At 36.4% G+C, this 24,658-nt stretch overlaps 2 protein-coding genes and 1 pseudogene across 2 annotated transcripts; all 3 read right to left on the reverse strand.

Annotated features, from left to right (window-relative positions):
- Positions 1–8,787: 8,787 nt before the first annotated feature.
- On the reverse strand, positions 8,788–11,384 carry LOC116144009 (protein ACCELERATED CELL DEATH 6-like). Its single transcript, XM_031429453.1, is given in 5 exon segments — positions 8,788–8,957; positions 9,041–9,281; positions 9,769–10,179; positions 10,294–10,302; positions 10,797–11,384. Coding segments are annotated over 5 exon segments (1,419 nt in total).
- A 1,098-nt stretch (positions 11,385–12,482) lies between these two features.
- Positions 12,483–16,189, reverse strand: LOC116144010 (polycomb group protein FIE1-like). The gene is made up of 13 exons (XM_031429454.1): positions 16,096–16,189; positions 15,588–15,622; positions 15,336–15,458; positions 14,843–14,923; positions 14,673–14,765; positions 14,514–14,589; positions 14,027–14,106; positions 13,856–13,927; positions 13,585–13,644; positions 13,321–13,417; positions 12,989–13,052; positions 12,837–12,896; positions 12,483–12,754 (listed from the first exon to the last, which is right to left on the reverse strand). The coding sequence occupies exons 1-13, from the start codon at positions 16,187–16,189 to the stop codon at positions 12,691–12,693; spliced, it is 999 nt and encodes a 332-aa protein (XP_031285314.1). The 3' UTR covers positions 12,483–12,690.
- Positions 16,190–19,605: 3,416 nt separating this feature from the next.
- Positions 19,606–23,990, reverse strand: LOC116144011 (annotated as a pseudogene).
- Between the last annotated feature and the right edge of the window lie 668 nt (positions 23,991–24,658).

Here is a 24,658-nt window from a genome sequence, read left to right on the forward strand (position 1 = left end):
AAGTTGAAGATTGTAAAAGAAGATTGTGAGATTAGGTTGTGGACCTAATATTATTGATCTTATCATGCCGAAGTGTTATCATATACTATTCAATGAAGCTGCCCACAACATACATTCATTTTCAAAATTAAACGTGGAAACCATACTTGAGGGGTTGAGTTTGAAAACTAGATACACACCTAACTATTTATGTGAAATGGAAGAATGTCACTGTCGAAAAAATTATGAGGGCAAACATTGTAAAATCATTTGTCCTTCCATTTTAGCTCAAATCTTTCAACCAGTAAAATAATTATCAGAGGATGAGTTAAATGTTTCATTTTAGTTTTTACAAATTTTTGTTACGGGTATATCAAGAATCTGGGCAACAAGGATGAGTTTACCTAAGGAAATAAAGTTTCTCTGTTGACGCGTCAACTATGTAGTCCTTTAATTCATGAACATTCCAGCAGCAGACCATTTGGGTTGCTGACTTATCACCAACGATTTCAACATCTGTAACAACCTTATCAGCTCCAACAACTTGATTCCATTTTAAACTCTACTTCCGCATACCTTGTACTTGATATCTATTGCTTATTTCAAATGTATTCTTATTATTGTGACAACCTGAGCTATTTAAATAAACCAATACATGGACTGGTCTGGTATTGAGGCCAAACCCCTTTTTCATATCTTATGGCTTTTATGGTATCAGAGCACTCTGCTCAAGCACGTCTACACTGATCCTTCAACTTTTTTTTTTTTTTTTTTTTTTTTTTTTTTTCAAATGGCTGCCTCATCATCTAGCAACTTTATTGCCCCAATCTTAGTCAACTTTTTCAGCTAAGTTATGAGACCAACTTCTGATATGGTTGTCTCAAATTGTCCAGTTCTCAAAAGTCATGATCTAATGGGCTTCGTGGATAGTTCTCTAACGTGCCCCTCCCAATTTCTCATTGATGATCAAGGAAACCAACACTACTCTCAATCCTGAGTATCTCCTATGGAATCGGAAGGATCAATTTGTTTTAGGCTGGATTAATGCTACTCTGTAAACCCCATTCTAATTATAATATATTCCCTTGGTTTTGTTATAAGGGGGACTTTTCTGTCAAATTTAAAGTTTGGTTAGTGGTGAAAAAGAAGAAATGGAAACTGTTGGGTTTGCATGTAGCAAGGGCACAAAATCTGGTGTGTTTTAAAGGAAAAGATGATGTGGCAGGGTTACATTAGAATTAAGAGAATTTGGGGGCTGGTAAGAAAAAAAATTGTTTTATATAAATTTGGGCTGCTCGCCCAAATGAAGAGAGAAAGTCGAAAGAAAGAAAAGAAGAGAGAAAGAAGAGAGAGAAGGGAGAAAAACAAGAGAGAAAAGAAGGAAGAAGAAGAGAGAATGTTCGGCCGAGAGGAGGAAGGGAAGAGGAGAGAAAAAGGGAGAAAAGATGAATAGGGAGAGAAGTGAGGTGAAGAGAAAGATGATGCTGGGGCAGCTGGGTATTTGGGTTGAGCTGAATTTTTTAGTGTGAGTGGTTTCTTAAAACTTTTCCAAAAATCTAAACTTTTTTTCGATTGCTTGTAAGTGAATGTATTATCTCATGCTGTTTGATACAACTTACTGTTGACTGTCGCTTTCCTGTCTTGCTGCATGTGTTCGGCAGAACATGGATGAGTGAAACTGCATCAGATCTGGTCCTAATGAAATATACTTGTGTTGTATGTCACTAGATCTTTCCTAAAAACACCAGACTCATGTTTGTATATTGATGTCTTATTGAGAGATCTTGTTATTTTGTGAAACTGATTAAAAATCCTCCCTTCATGTTTCGGCCATGTGTAACCATGTTAGTGTAAGTTAATCAAAAGCTGATTTGTGCTGCTGGATAATATGATTGGGTGTTTTTTTTTTAACTGGACAGTAGACTTGATGGTGTTGGAAACATGCTTTAAATAATGAATAAATGGGTCTGCTGTGATTCTTTTTTTTTTTATATAAGTATAACTCGCCTGAACCGGTTGGAATATTGCACTAGTTTGGTCTATAAATGTGTGACTTCATGAGCATGTTTTTGGTATGAAAAGGGATGGTTTCGTGGAATTTTTATAATGGAAGGTGTGCTTATAATGAGATGGAAATGGCATTATAAGAGGAATTAAATTTTGGCTGGTTAACATGCTTGGAAAGGCTGACATTTTTTGCTCTAGAATAAATAACCACAATGTTTTCTTGCTTGTTCTCGACATGGGGAAGTTTCTTTTTACTTGTAAATGAAGTGCTGTAAATGAGGTGTTTGGCTTGGTGTAATATGGTGATTAAAGGCAGGTCAAAGGGAGTTATTTATGTCCAAGAAGATTTTATTTTGGTTTATTTATTCAATTATTTGTGCAATAACCGTGAAGGCACAAAAAGAATTTTATATACTTTGTTTATTCATGTTTATTTTATTCTAGTATGAAATATTCTTATTTTTATTATTATTATTATTATCATTTGCTCTTGGTTTAATTATAATATGATGTGTTATATGAGTTTTGGCTTTTAAAAGTGATATTTGCTTATGATTAGTATCAGACATATGCTAGATCATGTGATGTTGAAGTAATTTTTAATATGGGTTAAACCATCAGTTTCTGAAACATGTTTGAAAATTGCGTTTCACCCCATATGCGACTTTTGAATATTATGGCATATATGCATTATTTATAAGCACTTGTATAATATGCTCTTGAATTATATGTTACTTGAGATGTGAATGAGATATTTGTGGTGCTACAACCACCATACGAAGTACCCATCCCTAGTTTCAAGCTCTGCCCATGCGATCAAGATTCACTGGTATTGAGATATTCGGTCTTCAGGCTCTGCGCATGCGTATTGAGATATTTAGTGCTTTGCCTAGGCGTTGAGTTTGTCCGCCAGGTATTGAGATGGTTTCTTCAGGCTCTGCCCACGCGATGATCTTGCCAGGTATTGAGATGTATTTCCCAACTCTGCCTGTGTTGGGATGCCCACCAGGTATCTGAGATTTTTCCCTAGGGTACTAGTTGTGGTGAGAACCTTTATATCAGTTTACTGTTTCGAAACAGGATATCAATTTAAAGTTTTCAGATACCAGCCTACAGTTTTCGTATCAGTTAAGTTTCAGTTTTAGTATCTAATGGATAGTTTGCATTAGTATATGAAACATTTGATGTTGTAGCATGATTTATAGAAAACATTGTCTTTAGAAGCATAAGCATTACAACTATTCTTTAAGTTCTCATAAAAGAATTTTCAGCATTTAGTGATGAGCTAGGATTCAGAAATTGTTGTCAGTTTAATTGATCGATTGTAATACTTAGAACAATTAGAAATGAGTTATGCATGCATACATGAATGATTAGCTACACCATATCATGTTCATGAAATCATGTTGTTTCTATATTTTATAACCATTGCATGCCATAACTTTTGTTTGACGAATGTTTTGCAAACTTGCCCTTTCCCCCACTCACTGAGTATTTAGCTCACCCCCTTTCAAAAAACATGTTTTCCTCCCCCCAGGTTTACAGGGAGATCGTGCTGAGCAGTGATTACCACTCAAGGTTGTGCCACGCATTGACACCTTTTTATGTGGTTTTACATTTATGTCGTATTGTATCTTTGGACTTTCGTTTCAAAAACTCATGTTTCCCATCATGTATTTCCTTTTGTTATGTTTCGGAATGTTGTTATAAGTGGAAAACTTGGTATCACAAGTTTCCCTAAATCTTTTCTTTTGTAAAACGAAAGATGGTGTATGTTTTTTTTTTTTTTTTTTTTTTTTTTTTTTTTTTTTTTTTTTTTTTTTTTAGATGTTAGAATGGAAATACTATGATGTTATTCAGAAAAAGTAAGTCCTTTAATAGGTTTCACAGTTTTCTACATGGCACGTCTCGGTATCCGAGTCTTGTAGAGCGCCCGAATCCTACGGGATGAGGAAATTCAGGATGGTCATGTCAACTCTTTCTTTAAAGTGGCATCATTTGTGTATGGTCTCAATTCAGCCAGACTTGCTTGGCTTGCCTTGGCTAACAAATTTGCTTCGCCATCTCGATCTCGCATTAACCACTTGAAGCGGCTCCTCCAAACGTTGAATCAAGGTTCCATGAAGTTGCAGCTTATCTTGATTCGGCAAAGCAACTAGCAACACAACTAGGAGCTGTTGGTAAGACCATTGATGATGATGATTTAATTGCTTATTGTGAGTGGTTTGAATCATTCATATCACCCTTTGTCACTTCCTGTCCTTTGCCACCCAGACAAAGCTCTCTCTTTTGAAGATTTACAAGTCGAGTTACTATCCTTTGAATTACTTCTAGAAAGTCAAATCCATTTAATCCCACCTGAAACCAATAATTTAGCCCTATTTGCTGCCAAATATTCCCAACAGCCCTACAACAGAAAGCCAAAATACCCCACAAAATCCTACCCACAAACCTTCCAACCTACATACTACTCCAAAAGCCTGCACTAATACCTAATCTTATCCTTCTCTCGACCAAACCACTCTCCGCAAACCTTAAATACCCTACGCATCCCTTGCCAAATCTGTGGAAAACCAAACCACCAGGCACTTGATGTTTCATTGCATGGACTATGCTTTTCAAGGTCGCCATCCTCCACTCAATTAGCGGCTATAGTTGCTCACACTAATCTACTCATGTTGCCGAAGATCCTTGGTTCGCTGACATGGGGCTAATCAACATATTACAGCCAATCTTGAGCAGCTGACTCTTGCACACCATATACTGGACAGGAACATGTTGCTGTGGTAATGGACAAGGTTTGAATATCAAAAATACTGTTCCATTGTTCTCCATACCCCTGCTTCTCTCTTAAACTTAGTCTGTTCTCCATTGCCTCAAGCTTCTGCTAATTTACTCTCTATAATCAATTTTGTCTTGACAATAATTGTTTCTTCATTCTAACTACTTCTCATTATTTTGTCAAGGACACCGAACGGGGAAGACACTGTTGGAAGGACAGAGTAGTGTGGACTTTCACCATTAATTTGCAACGTCTAGTTCTCAATAAACCACTTGCAATGGCAGCGGCAGTAGGATCAAAGCATCGGTTCCAGTTTGGCATTCTAGATTAGGACATGCTTCCCATTCAATTGGTATTCAGTTATTAATAAACATTCCTACCTTATGTTGTTCATTGCATAATAGTGAACTCTATGCCCTTGTCACTTGGTAAACGCAAAAACACTTTCTTTTTAAGTTCTCATCAAATAACAAGTTCACCTTTGGAGCTTATTCACTCCGATGTTCGGTCTTGCTCAACTCAATCTCTAGTGGCTGCCGTTATAGTTTCTTTTCATAGAGATTTCTCTCGGTTTACATGGCTTATCCTATTCAAAATAAATCTGATGTCTATGCATGTTTTCTCAAATTTAAAGTTCTTTTGAAAATCATTTGTCTTGCAAAATTAAGAACTTCCAAACTGATGGAGGTAGGGAATACTGTCAAAACCATTTCAATTTCTTGCAACCAAGGCATTCATCATCGCATTACCTGTCCCCACACTCCTCAACAAAATGGTACTGCTGAGAGAAAACATAGACATATTACTGAAATGGGATTATCCTTACTTGCTCAATCTCATTTACCTCTCACATATGGGTTGATGCATTCTTAACTGCCATATACCTTATTAATCTGTTGCCTACGTGGTCCTTAACAATGACACGCTTTCTTCAAATTGTTTGGCAAATTCCTAATTATACATTCCTTCGTGCCTTTGGATGTGCTTGTTATCCGCTTTTAAGGCCATATGCATCTCACAAACTCATTGTTCGCACTAAGAAGTGTATATTTCTGGGTTATAGTGCCAATCACGCTGCTATAGGTGTCTAGATCCAGTTTCTCATAAAAAAATTATCTGTCGTCATGTGGTTTTTTATGAACTTACATTTCCTGCAAAGGATGGATTGAAGCCCTCACAACCTTCCACGGTGGCTACTTCTCCTGGTAATTCCTTCGCTATCTCCTTTCCTTCTAGTTTTAATTCTGATTTATCTCTCTCTAATAATGGATCTGATCTATCTCTTAGCACTAATGCAAATTCATCTACCTCTATAATTCTCCTGATCGAACCCCTTTATCATCTTCATATGATTTCGTTCTCCAACACCAGTTCAAGTCCAGATATTTCTCCATCTCCACCTCACTCCTTACCCGCACCTATAATCCCTTGCATCTCAAACAGGCCATCTCGGTCTCAAACAGGCCATCTCAAGCCCCGCACCTTCCTTGAGTACAAGACATCTACTCCACAAAACATCCTCTTAAGGCTCTCACTGGTATAACAATGCCAATTGAACCTCGTTCTTACAAACAGCCTCATTGAGTCCTGAATGTGCACGGCTATGGCAAGATATAATGCTCTAATATGAAACCGTACATGGATACTTACCCTGGACCATTGAATCATAATGTTATTGATAACAAATGGGTCACAAGTGTAAACAAATATCCGATAGTCAGGTTGATCGACTTAAAGCCCGATTAGTGGCTAAAGCTTTTGAACAAGAATGTGGCATAGATTCATTGAGACATCAATCCAGTTATTAAACCTTCCACAATCGAGTCATTCTTGCTCTTGCTGTTCACTTTCATTAGAATACGCCAATTGGATGTTTCTAATTTTTTCTTGCATGGTGTTTACAAGAGGAAAGAAGTCTATATGAAGCAACCTCAAGGCTTTGTTCATCCAGATTTCCTACCATGTTTGCAAGTTTGAGAAGTCCTTATATGGACTCAAATAAGCCCCACGAGCTTGGTTCAGTGGCCTATCTCAGTCTCTACTTCAGTTTGGATTACTTCCTCACCGGTGGACTCTTCATTATTTATTTATCATCAAGGAAATATTCACTTGTTCGTTCTAATCTATGTGGTGATATTCTTGTGACAGACAAGCATCCTTCTCTATTGCTTCTCTATTGCCAAGTTGCAACTGGAATTCAAAATGAAAGATCTTGGTTCATTAAATTATTTTCTTTGCATTCAAGCTCATCGAGACTCTACGGGCTTACACCTCCGGCAATCAAAATACATTGGTGATCTTCTCCATCGCACTAAGATGATTGGTGCCAACCTTATCTCTCACCATGCTCCTCAGGACTAAAGCTTCAGCTCATGATGGTGAACTCTCTTGGCAGCCCAAACTACTGAGTATCACCAAACTATTGGTGCTCTACAATATTGCACTTTGACTCGTTCGAATATTGCTTTCTCAGTTAACCAACTATGCCAACATATGCATTGTCCAAGATCCACTCACTGGTCTGCTGCTAAGGGTTCTCCGCTACCTTAAAGGAACATTGACAACGGCTTATGGTATCAAAATGGATCTCTTACTCTTCAAGCCTATTGCGACTTCGATCGGGCTAGTAATCTGGATGATCGCCGTTCAACTACAGGTTATGGTGTATTTCTTGTTCCTGTTTAGTGTCTTGGACTGCTAAGAACAACTGTTGTAGCCCGCTCCAGCACTGAGGCAGAGTATCAGGCTTTAGCAATCACCACAACCAAACTCTATTGGGTTGAATGCTTCCCAAGAACTCTGTATATCACTACCTACCCTCCCCAATTTGGCGTGACAACATTGATGCATTAGCTTTAGCCTTTAATCCTGTCTTTCATGCGAGAACCAAGCATATCGAAGTGGACTACCATTTTATCCATGAGAAAGTTCTAAATAAAGTATTACACCTCCAGTTTATTTGTTCCCAAGATCAGATTGCTAATGTTTTTACAAAATGATTAAGCACCCGTCACTTTTGTGAACTTCGGAACAAGCTGCAAGTGTGCCTACCCCTTTCCAGCTTGCAGGGGATGTTAAGCAAGAGACTTAGTCAACTCTCAACACAGAGCGACTTATCACCAACGACTTCAACATCTGCAACAACCTTATCAGCTCCAACAACTTGATTCCATTTTAAACTCTACTTCCGCATATCTTGTACTTGATTCTATTGCTTATTTCAAATGTATTCTTATCATTGTAACAACCTAGCTGTATAAATAACCAATATACAGACTGGTCTGGTATTGAGGCCAGAACCCCTTTTTCATATCTTATTGCTTTTACTGACATGCAGAAAACAGGATTTTCATGCACGCTGAATATAAAAATTAGATGAAAACAGTACTTTGACTGTAAATATTTACCCAAATCTATTTTTGCTTTTTAAAAATGCGATGACATAATATGTGCGTCTCTCTAGTCAGAAGGGCAAGCTTTAAACACTGTTATCAGACAAACCAACATTTTGCTGCAGTGGTAGTTGATGATGACATGCCAAGAACAGGATAAACATGATAATAATGAAAAAAAGATTCTAAAAATACGAAAGAAAGGCTACTATATAAATTGTAAAAATTATTACAATGAAAACGAGATGCTACAAGATTAAGTGTTCAACGTTATTTTTAATTTTCACTCTCTATTTTATTCGTAGAAAATATGTATCAAAAGACCGTAATAACAACCACTTTTCATTTTCAGATCCATTTTCAGATTTTCAGAACACGAAATCACCAAAACTGAAGCGATCACAAAAACATTAGACAGACACTAATACAGAATGGTCTTAATATCATAGAGTTAGGCGACTGTAGGGTGAACCAGCATACAGAGACACTTCTAGGAGTAGAGTATTCAGATCTTTCTCTGGTGTTGTACCATTAAGGGTTATCTGTTCTTCCCTGAGAAATTATTAACAAAGGAGTACAATGGAAGACTTTCTTCGCAAATATTTGATGAGAAATGGAACATTAGGCCTATAATGATAATAATGATGGCTCTTTGGTGATATAACTGTGTCCAATCCAGTGATGAAGGCAACCAACGTTCCGCCAAGGGCGATATTTCAACAGGTTCTTGCTGTAGGTGATTGCTTTGTGCAAGAAGGCAGGGTCACCGGCCATTGCCAGAATCAAGAGAAACACCACTGTCAGCGAGCAGCACACAGAAAGTGAATCTGCCAACAGAAATACCTTGAGTGATACCTTTCCTATGAGGATTGAGTGATACCTTGATGTTCATCTTTATTATGTTTTTCATGAATTTCACCATCAGCGTGGTATCCACCTGGTAATGTGAATGCTGCAGCAAAAGTTAAAGTGGCTAGAAGTACAGCAACCACTGACAAGGTGTCGGCCATTTGTTTTAAGTCTAAGTCAGGGTGCTCGAATCCACTCTTTGTTTTCGGAAAAAACTTCGAGCTATAGGGATGTCTACTCGGGGGTGCATCACTGAGGGGAATTTTCTGCAATCATTTCAAGAGCAAAGGGAAAAAAATGTTAGCCATTTGTGAAAATAAAATCTTTTGGCTCGTTGCTCAATAAAAACCAAAAACTAATCAGTATTAGCAGTCAGGATTAATTTTGTAAGCTCTCAAGTTGCCCTTACAAACCATATGTACATTTCTCTTGCTGCATGACTTGTGTTGCATTGAATTTGAGATTTGGGATTTGAATGCCAAAAGAAACAAAATGGGACTATAGTGATTAAGCAGAATCAGAAGCATATAGAGAAAAACAATCAATGGGAAATTATATCGTCATGGAAAAGATCTTAAATCAAGTTATACCAAAGCCCAAAGCTTGATCCTAACACAACAAGATAGACTCTCTTTAGAAGATGTTGTCTCCTACTTGAATCCCCAAAAGATATATGTGAATGCAAAGGAATACAGATTGGAAATTAAAATTTCAGCTGAAACATATTACCACTCTTACTCAAACTGCTAATTATATTGCCTCTTCATGAGAAACTTTCCGCTCAGACTCACAGATGCCTAGAGCACTTTTTTCATTCTGGTTCTTGGCCCTTAAGTCCACACCTTTGGTTGATATTAGCTTTTTCACCAACTTGTACTTGTGATTCATGGTTGCTAGATTCAACGGTGTGTTTCCTTCATTGTCAGGTTCTTTCACGAGCTCCATTATCTGAGGCAAGCTCAAGAATGCCTTGACATTGAGCTAGGTGTTGTTTAACATAGCAAGATGAAGTGCATTCTTGCCTGCCAGATCACATAGCTCAATCGTGTTCGGACATTGTCGAAGTATTTCTTTAAGGACGGAAACATCTCCAGAACTGGCAGCTTCGAGTAATGGTGTCCGTCCACCTTTATCTCGTAGATAGGCAGCTGAAGCACATCTGCTCAGCAACTATTCTATTAATTTTTTTTTCTCTTGCTGCTGCTGCAAAATGAAGGGCTGTATTTCCATAAATTTCAGGTTGATTGATAAGTTTCAAATGGTCTTTTAGTCCAAGCAGAATACCAATGCCTTCTGTAGCATGACAACAGAGAAACAGATATGAGTCACAGTCAAAAGCCAATATCTTTATACAAAATTCCCTTTGCTTCTGCTTTCTTTCTCATACTTCTAAATTCTAGTCTTTTAATTGGTACTTTTGGCTTTAACATTAAAATTCGTCTGACCTTGCAGCATAACACTAGAGACACATGAAGGTTAAAATTAAGCCATGCAACCATTCAAAAATAGAAGCTGATTTTCTCTTCTTTTTCTCTCTATATCTTATATATTCATTTATTTGCAGTAAGATTTTTAAAAACATGCTTAAAAGACACTTCACTGAGCCGATATTATATAAATTTTCGTATTTAGTTGACGTCATAGAGGTCTCAACAAATACACATCTTTAGAAAATAATTTTTTTATTTTTGGAAAGAAAAGTTAGTTTTGATGGAAAGAGTCAACATACCACTACTTCTAGCAAGTACTGCAGCATGAAACTAATTCTGGCCATCTGGGCCACGAACAGCATTCTTCAGAAGGTTGGGTTCTTTTAATTGTTGATTTAAGAATTTCATGATTTCCGAAACCATTTCCCCACAACTTGACTCAGCAGCTAAATAAAGGAGGCTCTCGCCGGTAGAAGTAACAAAGCTAGCCATTCCCTGGTCTAATTTCCAGAGGTATATAGCTACTTCCTTGTGGCCATTCCTTAAAGCCTCATGCAATGCCGTGCTTTGGACATTATTTTTCATTCTCAACAACTCAATAATCCCTTCTCCCCCTCCTCTATCTCTCAAATGATAAAAACTTGACATGCCAATTGAATGAACGCTAGATGAGCAAATTTCTTCTGTTGGGACTAGTTGTTTTACTATATCAATTTGACCGGCCCTTGCTGTAACATGAAGAGGTGTATCGCCTTTCAAGTTCTTTTCACTTTTCAGGAAAGGATATCCACTGCAGCGCGCCTCAAGAACAAACGTTTTGTGTCCTAACTTCGCTGCTAGATGGATCACATTGTTCCCTCTATGTGTCGTGTGTGAATAATCGACATCTGGAATGCTATTTAGAGTTTCAATTTTTCCCTCTATAGGTGCCTTGTATATAAGCATACTGGAGTTTTCTTCCAACAGGCCACAAGGGTTTATCTTTACATTACAGATTGCTTAGAGAAACTCAACACACTCTCATTTATAGTACCACCACTGTATTCATTTACACTCACATAGGAGTAGGAAACTACATGGATTGCTCTTGCAGCAGTCCGGTCAGCATCACAAATTAGACTGGTCCACGTCTAAAGACAATAAAAGAAAGAAAGATTCCTATTTCCAACTCTTGATATTTTCAACTTGATTTGCTCATTAGTTCCCTGAAATAAGAAATGAGTAGTAATGAACTTGAATATGTTGATCCTTTGGACACCAATAGCTTGATAATGCATGCAGAACTGGCAACTTGAAGCTGCTAGTTATATTCTAATCCATGTTGGAACTTCCTAGAAATTGGATGAGCTGAATTCGAGGACTATAGCTTCAGCTCTCTATAGATATGTCTATTTCCTCAAATATTGGGGGCGTAAGTGTGTTTTCTCTAAATTGAAGGAAAAGTTATAAAATCTGTCCAAAGTTGTAATATTTGTGTTTGCAAGTTTCTAATATTCTATCCCCATTTATATGAAATTGGTTTCTGATGCATATTTCTCAAAACAAGCTGTGATTGAAATAAATACTATTATTAAACTCCTCCTATCCAAGAAATCCTGTTTAACAATCTAAGAATGGTAAGATTTATTGAAAGTTGAGGGTATCATAAAAATGATAAAATTTGGTAAAACTCTGAATGCTGGTGCAAAGATTTAGCAATAGATTTCTGCTACCAACTAGAAACTAGTGGCACCAGTGGCCGTGTATATATATGTATTTAAAAGGATTGTTGAAACAGTGCAGGGCTTAATGTAATAGAAGTTGATTGTGCTTGACCTCGTAATCTTCAAATTTTGTCCATCAACAGCAACTGGTACGCGATAACTTAGAAATATTAGTTGAGATAAAGACCATCAAATTCTCAACTGTGAATAATGTGATTAAGTTGGTTTAATACCAGTTTCTCGTTTATTAGTCCATTAAACTATAGGTTTGAATGTTTTAACTCAAAAGGTGGTTGAGATTTTCAGACATTAATGGATAAACTATATGCAACTTTCCTACTGTAATATGCAAATATCATAAATTAAGCATCTTCGCCGACCTGTAGGTCTACTCCAACACATTTTGTCAGGCTTTGACTGAGGGTTCATGGAATTGGTCATCTCTTAATTTATGTCCTACATAATTTAACAATTAACCATGTCAGCCTCTAATGAAACAACAAAATGAGCATCAATAAAGGTCTTCCAATAGACCCACTTGAATATATTTAGGAAGTTGATACAGCATCCCACCGCCATATTGCTCCATCCTCGCAACAGCTTAGTATGGTGCTGCAACAAAGAATAACACAATATTTGAACACTGTACCCAATTTAGAATTAACAAACCAATGAAAGTCTAATTAGGTGTTACCTTCCGTCGAAGGACATGGCAGTCTGTCTAATTGGAGATTTCGACTGAGCATGCGATAACCTAAGAATAATTAAAAAAAAAATTGCTAAGGCCATTAAAATACAGAATAGAGTGATGGTATTTTAACACTAGGGTAAATCAATCGAACCAACCTTGCAATGAGAACAGGGGGGCTACTTTGCAGCTCCCATACATAAATCTTCCCTTCCCTATTCCCTGGTAGAAGTAATACCGAAATGTTAAGAATCCAAAATAATTACATAGGATCTATGAGAATATAGCGCTTGTATGGGCAGGGTACTTGATTTCAAGTTTTAAGGAATTAATTAAGCAATAACCTCCAGTACAAGCAGCATTGGTCCAATTTAACACTAAGTCATACAATTAAAGTATTTATGTTACGCATGTGTTTGAGTGTGTACATGTAAAAGAACAGAAAAAAAAAAAAAAAAAAAACCAAACCAAACCAAAAGTGTTATAATACCTATTGCAGCTGCATTGTAGTGGAAGTCACAGGAAAACTTGATGAACCAGATATCACACTCAGGAACAGGGTATTTTTGAAGGATGTCAGCCGTTCCCTAAACAGAATAAAATCATGCAATGTTTTGAAGCAGCAAAAGAAAAAAAAAAAAAAAAATGAAAAGTATTCCAATCACAAAAATATTCAGTTTCTGACAAGTTCAGTGCGATAATATATAAATTAAGAAAATGGATGACTCAAAACAACCATTAAGGAATTACTAACCTCTCCAGGAGACTGTTCCTTCATTTTTGGTTCCCACAACACAATTTCATTGTCAACACTCTGCAATCGTGCCACACAGATTACTAAATGTAAGCATTGATGGGAGTTTTAGCATTCTAAGAGAACAATATACACTAAATATGTCTGAAAACAACGTCAATGAATTGTATCAAATTAGTTAGTGAAAAGAAAAGCACTATCAACAAGTACTGCCCCCAAACATTAAATTTTACATTAACAAAAACATTGGATGGGGATAACAGTGATTCACCTTTGACAGAACAAAATCACCAAGCCATCGGTTACAGTCAACATAGTTTGAATGAACTGAAGCTATGAAGACCTGAAAATGATAATTCCTAGTCAGGAAAAAAAAAAAAAAATAGATATTTATGCTCATCTCTAACATATTTCATAATGAAAAGGAAAATTGAAAACCTACAGGAAACTGAACATATTTTGTGGGAAATTTTGAAGGAAGATCTGTCCATGTGAAGGATTTCTCTACATATGTCCAGAACTCTGCAGACGGAAAAAGAAAAAACTAAGATACCACAATTAATATCAGCAAACTGTAAGTCCTGTCAGCCAGACTGTATAACAATCATTGAATACATGGATCTTGGATGTATCCCAACCCAGCCCCATCAGCACCAACACCAAGAGGCCAAGGGCTTGAATCTCAGATGGCATATCCAAACAATAATCCAAGATCTTTTAATACACGATCGTTCAAAAAGATTGTGAAGATAAAACAATAAGGGAAAAAGTATAATTGTCGAGGAAGTCCTCGTCTTAATGGAATTATAACAGGAAATAATCTTTATACCTTTGTAGATACATCACTTGAAATATTAAATTTTACAAATTCGGAAAGTCCAAGTGCTTAACAATAATCACATTGAAGAATGCTAGTATCTGTGTCCTACCTTTCATTGACCAAATCTTAACAGTGTTGTCCATGCCACAACTTGCAATGCGATATATGTCTGAAGGATGGAAGTCCTGCAACAGCCACCATAAAAATCAATTCTAAATCTTCATTGTATTAGAACCACAAAAGAAGAAGCCAAAATTTAAAAACTTACCACACTCAGAACTTCATTACGGTGACCCCCAGCTCCAGCAAATATCAAAATGCATATTCCAGTATGCACATTCCAAAGACGAACCGATTCATCCTAGTTCAATCTCAAACAATCAGTTCTACTTAGAAAAAACAAAAATGTTGTAAGGAACAAACACTTATGATAGTTACCTTGCTAGCAGACACCACAAGAGATGGCTTTAGTGGCTGAGTCCTGATTTCATTTATTGAGTCTCCATGGCCAACAAAACTCTGCACATACAAGAGCATGTAACAAGAAAAATATGAGTTTGTGTTCCTTTTTTTTTTTCAATGTTATTTTCTTTTATAAATAAGAAACAGAACTAAAATTACATTAATGAAAAAGTAGTACATCTTGGTTCAAGTGAAACAAAGGTAACTAATACATGCAGAAGAATATTATTCAAAAATGTGCACCTCACACTTAAATTCAAGAGTGAAAAATCAGAATTTGTTCTATACTACTCATAGATCAACATAACTACATGAACCATTAGCCTCCTGAAAGCAACATATTCTCTTGATCTGTCTAGTTAATCATTGTTGTTCAGTTCCTCAAATGCCAACAGACTGTTACTTTTAGTAAACTAAAATGAGCTGCCAACAATTACTGATAGCTACTGACACAGAATAAAAGCCCTACCTTGTGAAGCTTCTCATTGCTGACATCAATGACACGGATTATACCATTGATGCCTCCGGCCACTAGAATGAGAGTTCCATCAACATTGCAAGCCCAGCTTACAGTGTAAAATGACTCGTCCTTCTGATCTACATAGCACACGGAATTCCCAAATATTCTTAGGTTCAAATATCACCGTATTGGAATCACTAATCAATCATTAAAATAGCACTAAATTCAATAAAATCAATCAAGATCACTGTATCTTCTTACATCTTCGTCAACATAAGACATTGATACACAGTCGCCTGAAAAGACATCAAGCAAATATTATCACAAGAGGTGGACGAAACCAGCACACAAGTAATGAGAAAACAAGAGAACACATTCATTAACATAACCTAAATGCCTAAAAATGGCTAGAAGGATACCAATTTTCAGTATTACATACTCAAGAAAGCGTTTCGATAGGCGATAGCTTAAAAATTACTTCTTTAGGCTTTTCAAAGCAAAAATAAGAGCTATTAACATCATTCACAAGTTCATAAACATGTATTCAGATATGAACAAGCTTGAAACCACTAATTAAGCGAAATTTTTTTTTTTAATAAAAACTAAAACTTTCACAAAACCTACTTGTAGAAAACACAAAAGCTTCTTCAAACAATAAAATTAGAGAGAGAAAAAAAGAAAGTTACGCGATTGCCGCCAAAGGTGGCGAAGACGTTGAAGTAGCGAGTGTCAATGAAGTTGAAAGCTACGGCATATAAGGGTCGCTTGCCTTCTTGAAGCTTGTTGGTGACTCTGTAGTCGCGTTTCTTGTAGGGAACTAGTGAACCCACCAGCGGCTCGGACGCGATCGCCGTCTTCGCCATGCTGCGCACGTTAGCACCCGCCACTGTGTGTCGATTTGTAATAAAACCCAACTTACACACTAAACCAACTTCTGAAATTTAATTTTGGTCTCATATATGTAAATATAATATATATTATGAGGTTTATTTATTTTTTGTCTTTGGGTTGTTACTTTATGAGTATGAATTCTTTATTATAATTAGGTTTGGCCTAATGACAATCTACCACGCAAAAAGTTTTGAAATGACACTTTCTCACCCACAAGCTAATTCCGTTAGTGAATTTCATTCTGAAGAAGGGTAAAATAGTCAAAATTCATTACAAAAAGGGCAAGATGGTCAATTTCATGATGCTGAAAAAATCGGTTAACCGGATATTCCCACCCCTAGTCTTTAGGTATTTTTTTTAAGAAGATTTAAACTTTGAGAGAGGCATGGAGAAGATATCTACCTAAGGTTTCATCTTTTTCTCTTGTACTTCATGTTTTTGAAGGGTTTGAGGTTTGATTTCTCTATGGGTATGTTTGACTTATTATTTCTGTCCATATTCCCAATTCTATTCTCCAAATAATGTTTGACACATTATTCCAGAAATATTATCCTATTTTTTAATTATTTTTAGACCCTATAAGGTTATTAATTTCATTAAATACCCCGTAAAAAAAAAGTTTAAAAATTAACAAAAACACCCCTATAACCCATACTTGTCAGATTCCGACAACTACCGTTAGTGGTAGCCGAAATCTGCCACAACAATGAATTACCGACCAGAACTGGTCGGTAATTGACGGCCAAAGAAATGGTCGTGGCTGACGTTTTGGCCTTTTCCAGCCGTCGCGGCCACAGCAAGCAGTAGATCTGGCATTTTTCGACCAGATATAATGACGCGTTACGACATAGATCCAACTGGTCTGTGTCGTAACGCAATTTTCCTGTGGTCGTCGGAATCTGACATTACAGGTAGTGGGAGTATTTTTATCATTTTATATATTTGGGTGTTTAATTAAATTAGTAAACCCAAGAGCTTTTTTATAAATTTTTAAATTTTATCTCGTAATACTCTACTATTCAACTACCCCAAATTATTTTCAAAATCCTATCCAAAATATTAAACCAAACGCACCCATGTTTATGTGCAAGGTTTTAAAACCCGGACCAGCCCGGTCGGTTTAATCGGTTTGACCGAGAACTGGTGGCTTAGCCAGGTTGGTCAGGGTAGAAAACCGGAAATGAGAATTGACCCGTTTTGACCCGCGGTTAGACCGGTTTTACTGCAGCGATCCACCGGTCCAACCGGTTTTGTCAACTCAAATTCCTAAGTTCTAAGATTCAAATCCTTTCTACAATTTTCAATTAAAGCCATGAGGCTAATCAACCCAAAAAAATAATACTAATCAACGAAGCCACTAGAAGAAGAGAGAATCCAACTCGAAGAAGAGGAGAAAAAACAAGTGAGAGGAGTTGAAACCCTAGGCTGTTGCTGCTGCGGTGGCGATGGTGGTGGAGAATGGTGGAGGTGCATATAACAGTGGCGGCACACAGCTAATAAGAGAGAAGAAAATGAGGATTTTGTGAAAAAGGAAGAGTGGATGTGTTTGTGTGTTTTTGGTGTAGAAGGCATGCACCTTTTGATGAGAGGAAAGCTGAAGAATCGGAAGAGCTTTAATAATTAAAACAGAAGAAATGAAAGAGTAAAGAATAACAAAGAGAGTTTGAGAAAGAAGTTATTGAAGCTTCCTCTCCCTACTCTTCTTCGTTCCTGCAATTTAAGATAGAAAAGATTGAAAATAAATCATTTAATTTAATAAATAAAGAAGGTTTACTTATATTGCATTTAATGAGCTTTCATTGAAAATAAAAAACAAATATTAAATGTCAAGAGTGTACTCAATTGCATTTAATGAAAAACAAATGAAAAGCTGTTTGTTGGTGGACACGTATGAGAGGTGAGAGATAAATGAGCTAATGAGATAAAGAAGGAGACGTTGACAGAAAACATTAATTGGTGATGTGATGATGTCATTGGTTTAACTATCGGTTAATTCGGGATCCAATCATTTGTCCGGGCCACTGAGCAGATCGGTTTTTAAAACAATATTTATGTGTGACTAATTTTTTTTCTAGGGATCCGATGTAACTTAACAAGAAGGTTTTATGTTTTGATTAATTTTATTATTCTATTAATTCAATATATTTCTAGTTTTACTCATAACACTTAATTCAATTTTGATGTTTTGTATGAAATAAGTATGGTAAATATTATATGCTAACTTTAAAACATAAAACAGTTGATTATATGAGACAAGTTAAGGTAAACATCATATGCAAACTTTGACCAGCTCTTTTGAATGATTGGATTGTGTTGAGGCAAACATCAGGCTAGATACAATTTGGTTCATATTTTTAGTACTTCTTGTTCTTAATGGATTCTTGATTGTTAGGCTTTACTAAACATCCTAGTGAGTTTAATGGTTAAGAATACTTGGTTAAACTCGAACATCAAATAGTAATACCATAATGATGGAAGACTGAACCCTAAGAATTGGATGAGACAGTAATAAATTAGTTATTAGCAGAGAATTGGATACCTAGGTTTTTCTTGCATTGGTTTTTAATTAATTTTTAATTTTGTTATTTAATTCAGTTGGTTAAGAATTTATTTTGCTTCCTTAGTAATTAGTTTAATTTCTTTTGTTTAAAATTTTATTTATTTTATTTGTTTAATTAAGGCATAATATATTAGGATTAATTGAGTACTTACAAATTTCCGTGGGATCGATCCTTACTTTTATACACTAGACTACGATAGCGATTCGTGCACTTGTGAGGTATTAAAATTGTTCATCAGCTAGTCACTTTAAAAGCTACCCTGTTAGTTTGAATCTTATCTTATTTAACTTATTTTGATATTATTGCTCTTTCTGATATTAATGGGTTTTTTTTCTCATTCATAAAGGTAAATTTTATAGAAAATTATGCTAACTTGTTATATTATTCATATATTTTTTATTTATTTCACGTATTATTGATTTTAATAATTATTGACGTCATTTCACAACAATTCCCTCAACCACTAACGTAGCTATCATTGATATATTCCAATAATTTTGGATCTACTTCAAATATAGTAGGGACTAAAAATTAATGAAGATCACAATATGGTTCTAAATTATCGGTTAAATTCAATGATATGCCCTTTCGAGCCAACCAAATTAAATTTACGTGACAACTGATTAGAACATAGGCATTAGAATTAATTGATCTCCCTACAGGGCGATTTTTAATCTCTTTTATACAACAAATTTCTACCCATATAGGCAAAAGGAAAAAGCATTGTAGCCGAGTAGTGAGAGAACCTTAGGTACTTATTAATAATAAATATTAGGGACATCATTTATTAGTATTAATAAACCATATAGTTATTCCATGTACTAAATGGAATATTATTCAGTCCCTGGAATAATCTTCACAGCAGTACAGGATCCGTGAGCAATGAGGCCACAAGGCGCTTCATCAAATGAGAATTGGTGTAGCAATCATCTTCTTTGTATAGGAGATCAATAACGCGTGTAAGATTAAGAACCCGTTCAAGCAGAGGCATTGGAACAGCAGCTGGTTCAATAAATTCCTCATTGATATCTTTCCATGCATCCTCAACTAGTTCGCGAAGTAATTTAACTGCCTCTTCTTCAGAAACATTATGCTGATTCATGTAGCATTCAACTGCTGAAGCAACATGCGCTCTCTTTTGCTCATCCTACACATAATAAATAATGCGGAATTGAAGAAAAAAACTCACTAATCTGAATTAGGCTTGAATGAAAAGTATGAACAAAATGATTTAATGCAATACCTTATGACCTGCAATGTCATCCATGAGTCTGCCAATTATTGAGGAGGCCTTAACGATTTTGGGGTTGCTGATTACCCAATCAAATGATTCTTCGGTTACTACATCTCCCATCCCCACAAATCTTCATCTGACAAACCATAACGAAATAGTAACAAACAGAGTTACAATTATAAATCATTTACAGGAATTTATATGCTTCAATTGCTTTTCACACTAAAAAATTAACTTCAATGAAATTTACCACATCTTTTGCGTAATCAAGGCGGTATAGTTTTCCTTTGAAGGCCATATCTCTCTCAATTTCTCCGTAAACGTCAAGGAGAGCCCCATAAGTAATTTTCATATACTCTGGCAGTTGATGCATAGCACTGACATCCCATCTGAAAAACAAAAAATTAATAAATAAATACGAATGATTTATGGAGATGACAATAGTAAAAATTGACGAAATAGAAGAATCAAACCTCTCAATTGCTGCAGTGAAAAGCTCAAGTTCTTCAATTGTACCCTGTACATCATAGATGTCATCAAGAATGGAACTCATGGCAATCACTTTGCACAGAATCCTCCTAGCCAACCCATAATCAGGCTCAAAATACACTCCCATTATCCAAAAGTATAACTCTACCAGTCTGTCTCTTGCAAAAGGTAGCTTATTCTCAACATCTAAAGTTTTCCACCACCTAATTAAATAACATTAGTCAGAAGCCATTTAAATAAATTTACTCAAATACAGAAAATCCTTACAATAATCTGTAGTCATTCATACCTTGTGATATCACTGAGTTCCTTCTGGTGAAATTTTTGTAATATGTTAAAATCTAATTTTGCAAAAGTTAACAGAACTTCATTGTGCAAAGAGTCTTCTTGATAGATAGTCATGTATTGTCTTGCCTCTACCCTTGGTAAGCCCTTGCGAAGAGGTTTATATAAGGCATGCTTAACGTGAGCAGCAAGTGGAGAACTGAGTTGGGTTGCGATGGACTCAAGAAGAGTGGTAGTGAAAACAAGCGCTTCATCTAGTATAGTTTCTCCGTGCACCCTGAAATGTGTGGCTTCATAAAAGCTTAAGATTCCTCGAATGTCCTCCGCAAGAGATGCCTTGAAGTCACCATTGTTGTCCTTGAACTTGTTGAAAATGTCTGCTTATTAATTCACCAACCACCACACATCACATTTAAACGATGTAGCTAAATTTGAAGAACTAAGGAATAGGTAGAAAGAACGTATACCAGAGGAAATGTTATAACCATGTTGTCTAAGTAATCGAAATTCGAGAGAGATGGAATATAAGTCATCGTTCTCATTTTGGAGACCACTGTCTTCGTGAGCCTTGTAGACTTTCTCTAAGATTTGATCGATGTAAGTTTGAAAATGGTAAGAGACCCCTAAACGCTGAATTGCGTCTACCAAGTCAAGTTTCTCTGCGGGCTTGTTAACATCAGCCTTTAGCATTTTCTCAATATCTTCCCTTAGTTCCTGTAGCTTTTTCTCATCATCAGTTTCCTACATAAGCAAATCGAAGAAAAACGCGTCATTAGTAATTAATACGTGGGATTTTGTGCAGATATAAAACTATATTTTGCTCAAGTTGAGATTGGAGTATAACTTAATTATGTACAAGCATAGAAGTAAAATAAAAAAAAACAATGCATTTAAATTAAATAAAACGCTACAAACACTTTGATGTCATTGTTCTAATATATATTATTTATAACTTTCATTATTGTTTGAATTTTTATCATTGTTAATTCGATTCCTAGCTAGGTCCATGATTTTATTTTTATGGAAATCTGTTATCTATATACGCTTGATAAGGAGGAAAATTGGACGGTCATAGGGCACTGATGAAGAGGAATTTAATGGTCAGATCACGCCCATGGTGGGTGGGTTAGGGGCGATCGAGTTGATGGGATTTGATATAATAATTATGACATCACTGAAATCGACTGGATTGGCAAACTTGCCATATGGACGAAAATCAATGCATCAGCCATGATAATAAATAATAAAAATAAAAAACATTTTTACAGAAACAGTCGCGAGCACTTTCCAATTAAAATAGAAGAAAAAAGCAATATTTTACCACAAAGTTGCTAGCATAAGAAAGAAAATGATCCCCCCAAATGCTAGGATGATAATCTGCAGAGCGGTGATTTGTGTCTTGCTTCCCCTTTTTGGGTAAAGAAGGAAGTGCTGAAACGTTAAGAGACATTATGAATTTCTGTTTAGTAGTTTGGCTTCTTGTGCTTGAAGGGGTACCGTGAGTGAGTAAGAATGCCTTCTGGCTCGTGCTATTTATAGATACACATAGCCCAAGTTATAAGAGCCAGCATGTTGTTCTCGTTTAACTCCTTTATTTTGTATATCAAAAAATCTGTCAAAAGGTTAGTGACTTAGTTAGGAACTACGATGTGACAAAACTATCTCCGCTTTTTTTTTTTTTTTGGCAATCGGAATGTCTGAGCTAATTTGTACACACTTCAATTAATCTCCAAGGTCTATTGAACACTCTATAAGCTCAACTGACCAGGTAAGCTACAATGGGTGTGTTTAGTTTATTATTTTGAGTAGTATTTTTGAAATATTATTGTTAAATTGAGTTAGGTTTTTATTACAAGGTAGGATTTAAAAATTAATAAAAAACCCTTAGGTTTGTTAATTTAGCCAATAATAAAAAGTTTATAAATTAATAAAATCACCTCTACTCACCCACAGTTGCTAGATTTCGGCCACCACTATCGAAATCTGGCTGAAATCTTGTTTCATTGTGCACAACTAGCCAGATCTGGCCAGTCGTGCGCCGTTATGGCCTTTTTTGACTAGATCCACCACAGATCTGGTTGGAAAAAGCCAAATCTACGGTCAAAACTAGATGTTGCCGGCCAAAGATATGGTCCTTGTTGACGGTCAACGACAGCCATATAATAACTGTCACTGACGTCCAGATGTGGCTAAAGATCTGGCTGTCAATAACCAGATCGGCGTAGTATCGGCCAAATCCAGCCGGTAGTCTGCCATTATGCCAGATTCCGGTCACCTTCCGACGGTGATTGCCAGAATCTAACAATGTGGGTGAGTGGGAGTGTTTTTGTCAATTTATAAAACTTTTTTGTTGCGGATGTTTAGTTAAATTAACAAACCTATGGGGGTTTAAAATAGTTGAATATTATAAGATATGATTTGAGAATAGGGAAACAAACATGCATGTTTTTTAGAATAGGAAGAGTATTTTAAAAATAGCCAAACAAACGCAGCCAATGTTATTGTGGCAAGTGACCTTAAGGTTTGAACCCAGAAACTCAAGGAATAAAACAAATCTCTTTAACCGCTAGACCAACTGTTAGAGTCATGAAAGTGACTCTAGTTTGGTGATAAAAATACCCCATTTGTGATTAAATTGAAGTATATTGAGACAATTAAAGAATTTATGAATTTATTCATGAAAATCGCTTCCTAATATTTTTCTTATGAATTTAACATGTTTGGAATGATTTTGGAAAGTATATGAGTTGATATTAGGTTGTGGTTTATGGATTAAGGGTGATTGGGTTCATTTATGCTGTTTAGGGGGTAAAATGTCATGTTTAAGGGCTGATTTTGTCACTTTTCAATTGTGTAGGGACTAAACTGAAATTTTGCAAGTTTCTATAAAACAAAAAGTGCAGATCGCATGAAAAGGAGGTGCCATCCATAGAGTTTTCCGTGACCCTTCGTCTTCACCTCCGCGACCTTTCGGCTTCCTCGACCACAGATCATCATCATCCTGCAAACACACGGCAAACCACCACGCCGCGACGCTTCGTCTTCCACCGCGTCGTTTGTCTTCCCGGCCAGTTTTGGCCATTTTTTCGTGACGTTCCAGCTTCCCAAGGGTAGATCTTCATTCCCATAGCCGGATCTTGCATTTCCAAGCTTCAGCCGCCGCGAAAACCGCGGAATCCGCGTTTTGCCGTCGCGACTCTTCATCTTCCAGGCAGATCCTGCTCATTTCCGGCGACTTCTCACCTCCCCAGGACCTGATCTAACTCCCATCACCAGAGCTTCCATCGGTACCTTCGGATCCCATTTTCGCCACCGTTTTCCGGAGACCCGCGGAAAATAACGTTTTCCGGCGAACGCGGCTGTTCGTATTCCGGGCTGTCCGTTGGTCGTTTTTGCCTTTTTCACCATATCGCTGTCGGTTACCTCTCTCCGCCATGGTCAGCTCGTTTCCACTGTTTCGGCCTCCGTCATCACCACCCTGAGCGGCTAAGCTCCCGGTTGTCTGTTACAGCATAGGCGAGATCGGGATTGACTCCACACTCTCCTCATCAGCTCTCGACTAGTTGGATGAGCCGATATAGGACATTTGGTAGTATTGTGCTTCAGATATTTGTTTTCGTTTCATGTTTGATTTCGATAATTAATATGATTTGAAATAATTTGTGTGAATATGTGTCCATTATGATTTAATGTTTCATAGAACTTGCTGAATGATAAACGTTGGTTTGAATAATTAAATGATGAATATTGCTTTTCATTACTTCGCATCGATTGTAATTGAGTTGTGTTGGATTTAATTAATTTCTACTATTGTTGCGTTTATTGTGAAGTTGGTTGATTGGATTTACGTGTTGACAATTGATATTGTTAAT

The sequence above is a fragment of the Pistacia vera genome, unplaced genomic scaffold, assembly GCF_008641045.1.
Source record: "Pistacia vera cultivar Batoury unplaced genomic scaffold, PisVer_v2 Contig436, whole genome shotgun sequence".
NCBI classification, from domain to species: domain Eukaryota; kingdom Viridiplantae; phylum Streptophyta; class Magnoliopsida; order Sapindales; family Anacardiaceae; genus Pistacia; species Pistacia vera.